Raw genomic sequence first — 6,420 nt, 5'->3', positions numbered from 1 at the left:
CTGGAGTGAATTTGATGACAAAATCTTTCAAAAACAATGTGGAAAAAGAAATCAATTTTTTTTTCTCTTTAACTAAGATGAGAAGTAATTAGAGTCTCTTTGGTATGATTTTTATTTATATTTATCTGGCTAATTTCTATTTTTGCAATTGTTTGGTATAATTTATAGTGCTTATCTCTATTTATTACAAATTAGAATAAATAAAAAATCATAAATAGCTCTTGAGCTATTTATGATTTATGGCCACAAATCATTTATTTTGATTTATTCTTTTTTTAAATTTCAAACTCTCAAACCCGTGCCCCTTGACGTGGTACTTCACATAGAGCGTCGACGTGGCATCGATGGAGTAGACCTGAATGAAGGCCACCGCCGACGTATGGTAAGTGATGAGACGTTTCTTGGAACTAAATTCCACCACCAGTAGCACCACCAATCCCAAAGCTGCTGACCTCCCGCTGAGCCGCTCAGTGAAAGGGCAGAAGCCAAAATCCACCTTCAAATCCTCCGACACTGCCTCCTTCAAAGGCACTAACGGCGACAATACTCCACCTTTCTTGGTCTTGGATGCTGATGATGACCTCTTACCTTTCTTGGTGTAGGCTTTCTTACCGGTTCTACTGCGATACCTGAGTCTCACCTTTGCGATTCTGTTTTCAATGTTGTCTCCATCATCTTCAGCTGATGATGGTTTGTCAGGTAATCATGGGATCATCTCCATGGTTGCCCATGGGAAACCAATCAAAGGAATTATGGGTTTGGTATAAAATTTTTATCAAACCCTTCTCTTTTTGCATCTCATAAAAATTAGGGTTGAACAAGAAGAGAAAGAACATCTCTTTTCATCCCATGAAAATAGGAAACCATCCCATACCCGAATGCATAAATAAAAACATTAAGATTCGCTAACCTGGAGAGCCTCAAGTGTTGCTCCTCCTCCAGATAATGGTTTTTCTCTCAATGAGTACTTCAAGAAAACCGTTCTTGAACCTTCTTGATGCAGCCAAAGATTCCCAAGTCAAACAACCAGCTTCTCCAAGAACTATAAAGATCCAATCTTTCAAGAGAGCAAGAGAGAGAAGAGCAAGAGAGCAAGAGAGAGAAGAGAGGGAGAGACTGACTCCTCTAACCCTTATTTAAATAGGTGGGACTCTAAAGAGCCCCATTGATTATTCCATGTGAGAGTCTGACTCTCTCTCTGTCTCTCTCTCTCCTCAAGTTTGACTTGAAACCTAATGGGCTTTCTTGACAGGCTTCTAAGTGGTGAAGAAGCAGAATCTAAAAGAGAATTTAAATAATTAATAAATTTAATCTATAGTGGACAATTAAATAATTGCATCACATCCATTAAAATTAAATAAATCATATTAATTAACAAATCCTAAAAATACCATGCATAATAACAGGTTATTACGCTCCAATCCTCCACTAATTAGCATCATCATTATGGAATCTAGGACATGTATAATATTGCCAAAACCCATTCCATAGTACATGTCCATATCAGACTGTTTGTGTACGTGATCGGAATCTACAAAACACGATTAAATACTTTAATCAAAATCATAATAATAATTTATCATTTTATGTAAAATAAGTTTTGCAAATCATTTCTAAAACGGTATAGGATCCTGATTCCCATATGACCATTCACAAACAGTCTATCCTTGATATTCCCCAATCGGGCAGTGGAGACCATGTTGAGTGACTCTTTCACTAACAAAATGTTCCCGCATTCCCAGAGCACTGACTTCGGTTATCTTGAACTTTAGTCATTGATGAACCAAAGAATGCGTTCACATTTTACAGTGACAAGGCCCTCTCAGGTATCGAGTCTCGGTGACACATGTCTATCCCAAACCTACATCTGACAGTAATACATGACGGAATCATACAAGTAGATTCTTTGCCAATACACATCAATATATGTACTCGCATTTGTACCCTGACATCACCATGTCTAAGCATATCCAATGCGATGACTATATGATAAGGGTCCCAGCCCAAACCCTAGTTGTAACTGCCATTCTAAGTGTAAATTTACGAGCATACATTGCTCAAAAATTTTATATCGCAGGTGATAATATTAAACTAGAATATATGAAAGGTTCAATAAACAATAAACCGGACTGAACCGGAGCAAACCAGGTTTGATAGACATACATATCCAACAGGTTTCGTCTCTGTCAGGTTGGAGGAGGTGTTCGTTTAGGGATCGATGCCTCACATGGTTGGGGAGGAAGAAGATAAGAGATGCACATAAGCATACTAGTTATTTTTCCCATAATATATTATGCACATAGGCATACCAAATCTATTTTTAATTGTATAATATGTTATACAAATAGTAACCAAACGATTATTATTTGTAGACCATAATTTATTGTCACAAATGATTTCTCAAAAGTAGGTAATAAATATAAATACAATAATACCAAAGAGACCCTAAAATACATAGAAAGAACTAACAAATCAGCACTGGATGACCACCAACGGATATATCACAAACTCAATTCACATAATCGACAAAAACTCCTTCATAGCTACTAAACCCTGTTTCTAGAGGAACCTTGAACGTTTACACTCAGCAGGAATACCTTGAGGGAATCTCTGCAAATCGTTGCAATAGTTGTAAACCATGTAATATTTCTGTACCCATCTAAGTCTCCTTCGTCCCATGGCATCAAGCCCTTGAGTCTGCCAAGCTGAATCAAAGAAAGAATTTGTAGAACTTGAACTACAAGTAGATGTTCCAGAGGATGACCAGACACAGGCATTAGCATTGAAGTTCCTATAGTAAGCAGTGAAAGGTGCTTTGGTCCAATCTGTTTTCACTAGCCCACCTCTTGTTGCCCAGTCATCTGCATTCCAGAGGCTTGAGTAGATCCTCATGGGTTGGTTCTTAGGGAACGGAATTCCAATTGCTTCATGGTTGTTGAAAACTCTGATAGGAGTGTTATCAACTAAGAAGCTGAAACAAGAAAAAGGTCAAAAAAAGTTAGATGGTTCGGTGATTTTTGAAATTATGTATAAAAAAATGAGGCCAGACTTACATGATCTTTTGTGGGTTCCAGACAATGGAGTAGGTGTGGAAGTTCCTTGAAGGGTCGAACCATAGGTAGAACTGCTGCTCTCTGTTCCCTTTCCCTTGAGTGAACACATTGGTATGGAGGATATAAGGGTCTCCACTAAGGTTCCCCAAGAACTCAAAATCAATCTCATCATGGGTTGGCCCTTGAGAAGATAACTGTAACACACAATTAATGATAATCAAAGAATATAAAAGTTTGAACATTCAGGTCAGAAAGGAAATGAAGGAAATTAATGAAGTGGGTGTAAAAAAGACTTACATAATAGGCAGTTACAGTGCCAGCTGAGTTGCCTGAAACAAGTTTGAGCTCCATGTCAATCCTTCCAAAGAGATACTCATTCTTGGACTGGAAGCCAGAGCCAGAGGTTTTGTCCAGTGACAAGGTGAGAAGTTGCCCTCCACTGAGTATCTTACCACGGTTATCACCCCAAGTGAGATCAAAGTCTTGGTAGAAATTACCAGCAAAGGCAGTAGTCCTTAAAGAGCTCAGAACTAGACCAATCAACACAAGGGCTGAAAGCCCACATGAAGAGATTGACATTTTAATCACTATACAGTTTATAGAGATGACAATACCCCACAGACAGAGAGAGAGAGAGAGAGAGATGTTTTGAGTGAGCAATGAAGAATGGGCTTTGATCATGTATTTATACAGCAAGAGATGTTTGTGTTGTGGCTCTTGCGAGCTTGCGGGGGAAGTTTGATTACGAAATAACAGTAAAGAAGTAGTGGCTTCAAGCTGGAACAGCTATTAGCACTTTGGAAGCTGGAACCTTTGTTTCCGCGTTGCGTGATATGGGGTTGTAGGAAGCGGCGGTGGACCCATAGCTTTCCTTCTTTTTTCTGGTTTTTTTTTTTTTTTTGGGTAATGTTTTTTCTGGTTTTAATGTTTAGGGTTTTGGGTTTTAATGACAAAACACAGCTCTGAAAGTTGGATCTACGTTGATGTATGTATATCTCCACCTCAGATCCATGAAAACCTTCTAATTATTATGTGGGGGACCATAAGGAAGAAGACAAACATGCACCAAACGTATGGTGGTTCTTTAAATAATGTATTAAAAGAAAAAATATATAATTGTTCAAACTCTTAAGGGTTTGACTGCTTTGAAATTGGATTCCTCATCATGTGTGGACCCACAATTTTTTTTTTCCTTTCATCATTATGTGAGACATGGGCAATCAAACAGTTTCAGTGGTTCATAGTTCATAGTTATAGTTTTGGACAGCCTTTTCTTCGGCACAAAAAAGATGCTTTGAAAGTCATTGAGACTTCGATCAACATAATCTGGTGAAGATAATGAACATGTAATTTATGAAAAGAAGGAAATGATGAAAGTAACACGATTATTCATGAACAAAGGCAAATGAATGAATTCTCGTAAGTACACACGAAAAATGTTAAATGTTGAATGAATAATATGATCAAACGCCAAAACTTGATTCTTGTAATGCTTATATTCTTATAAATGATATAGGAGGAGGTTTTCATACACGGTCATGTATAAGAGGAATCTTTTACACTGAATTTTAGTAACCGTTAGATCGAATTATTTTAATCTAAACCGTTGAAGAATAAATTAATGATATATACTTCTCCTATACAGTTATCTTTTGGTTACTCTTTCAAATACGTCTCTACAATTTGTATTTATCAACAAATAAATGAAAAAAAGGTAACAAGGATGATTAGAGACAAAAAAAGAGAAAACAATTCGATCTCTTTCTCTTCTCTTTCTCTTTGGCGTTCCGTCTTCCCATTGTGCGATTTCTACAAATTATCCCCACATCGAAAAATAATCGGAAAGAATCATTGAAGCTGAAGGAGTTTTGAAGTCTAAAGGAGTTTTGAAGTCTAAATTTTGTAATCGCTTTGCCGGGAAAGACGTAAATTTTTCGATCCGTAAAAAATGCAAAAACTGAGGCTTCGAGTAGATGATAACATTCCTGAGGAAGAGAGAGATAGAGAGAGGGGAAAAAAAGTAGGGATTTCACTCTTTCAACTGTCGCAACCTCGCTCTGCAGCTCCGGAGCTCACGCGTGTTGGGTTCGTTTTCTTCTCTCCACTTCTCCTTTCTGGAAACCACTTCCGCCACCGCAAGAGACTGAAAAAGTAGCAGCAGCAACATAATGCCGTCAGGCAAGCACCCCGGCCATGGCAACTCTTCTTCTTCTTGTTCATTTTGGTTACATTCTCATATTACCAATTCAATGGCTTCCCGCATAAATCTCGTGGCAACAGCCCTTCCGGAAATAGCAGTGGTCGCCCCCTGATTCAATCAACTTCAGTTCCAAATTCCAATAGCAAATGCATCTTTCACCTCCGGTGGCAGGAGCCTTTCCGCTGCTAAATTTTTCCTCCGCCTTATTCGCTGTGAGCTTTTTTAAGTCATCTTGGTACCTGGCCCAAGCCGAGGGATGGAGAAGATAAGGCTTTAACCGGCAGTGCACATGGGTGCATGGAAGGTTGTAGATATAAAATTAAAAAATTTTTTAACAAAAAATAGAAGCACAGAATGGGCCAATTTCTTAAACCAAGCAGTCTCTATTGCTTATTCAATTTCAAATAGACAAGCATCCAACAATGTACTTTAGTAGTCATGGCCCAACCAATTTGAGATTTTTTTCCTTCTGCAATTGCGATACAAGTAAGCTAATAGACAAGCATCCCTATGAAAAGTTGAGATAAATAGCAGATTTAACTCAAAGCATGTCAAATTGTCAATATTCATCTGTGTTTGAAGGTATCTTTTGAGACAGTCTAGTAAATTTTTTCCGTAAGACTTGACGAATGTTAAGAATCTCTGAAGAGCTTCAATAAAAAGAACTAAAAAGGAGGTGGAAAGAAGAGAAAGCTAAACTGAAAGCTACATTAATGAAAGCCAGAGATGACAATGAATCATCTTCTAGTTCCTCAGAGGGTTCTCTCACTTCTGTTCTGATTTCCTCACCCTCGTCCCCGAGCTTCGCATCAGAAGCCAAGATGCCGTTGCATAAAACCTTGAAAATCAAGAAGAAGCTTTGCGAAGAAGATGAGGTAGAACAGGTCCATCCTTCATTGGATCCGCATGAGGACCGATAACACCATCAGGTACAATGCAAAATGTAGGCACTAGCGCCGCACAAAGCTAGGGTTTTAAGGGGTTGCGAGCTGCCCCCTTTCTGGGTCAAATTAGAGTTGTAGGTCTTGCAAGAAAATGGCAAGTTACTATTATTGTAATTCGTTTGTTAATTAATTGGGAACTCTAACGAGTCCCTGAACCAGATTTTGTTGCGATTGTTGCTTGTCTCTTTGTTGCGGAATATTTTGAACAAGAGGGTTAGTTCAA

At 38.3% G+C, this 6,420-nt stretch overlaps 1 protein-coding gene and 1 pseudogene across 1 annotated transcript; one reads left to right on the top strand and one right to left on the bottom strand.

The window, feature by feature from the left end:
- Positions 1-2,453: 2,453 nt before the first annotated feature.
- LOC122660564 (xyloglucan endotransglucosylase/hydrolase 2-like) lies at positions 2,454-3,668 on the bottom strand. The gene is made up of 3 exons (XM_043855927.1): positions 3,351-3,668; positions 3,054-3,247; positions 2,454-2,971 (listed from the first exon to the last, which is right to left on the bottom strand). The coding sequence occupies exons 1-3, from the start codon at positions 3,630-3,632 to the stop codon at positions 2,560-2,562; spliced, it is 888 nt and encodes a 295-aa protein (XP_043711862.1). The 5' UTR covers positions 3,633-3,668; the 3' UTR covers positions 2,454-2,559.
- Positions 3,669-6,007: 2,339 nt separating this feature from the next.
- Positions 6,008-6,420, top strand: LOC122660565 (annotated as a pseudogene).

This window comes from Telopea speciosissima, chromosome 4 (assembly GCF_018873765.1).
Source record: "Telopea speciosissima isolate NSW1024214 ecotype Mountain lineage chromosome 4, Tspe_v1, whole genome shotgun sequence".
Classification (NCBI taxonomy): Eukaryota; Viridiplantae; Streptophyta; class Magnoliopsida; order Proteales; family Proteaceae; genus Telopea; species Telopea speciosissima.
This window is presented reverse-complemented; position numbering and strand designations above follow the sequence as displayed.

Excerpts from the sequence above, each read along its gene's own strand:
- LOC122660564 (XM_043855927.1), bottom strand. The coding sequence starts at position 3,632 with ATGTCAATCTCTTCATGTGGGCTTTCAGCCCTTGTGTTGATTGGTCTA. Across the intron at positions 3,248-3,350 it reads GCACTGTAACTGCCTATTAT|TTATCTTCTCAAGGGCCAAC; the intron begins GTAAGTCTTTTT and ends TGTGTGTTACAG. Across the intron at positions 2,972-3,053 it reads TGGAACCCACAAAAGATCAT|CTTCTTAGTTGATAACACTC; the intron begins GTAAGTCTGGCC and ends TTCTTGTTTCAG.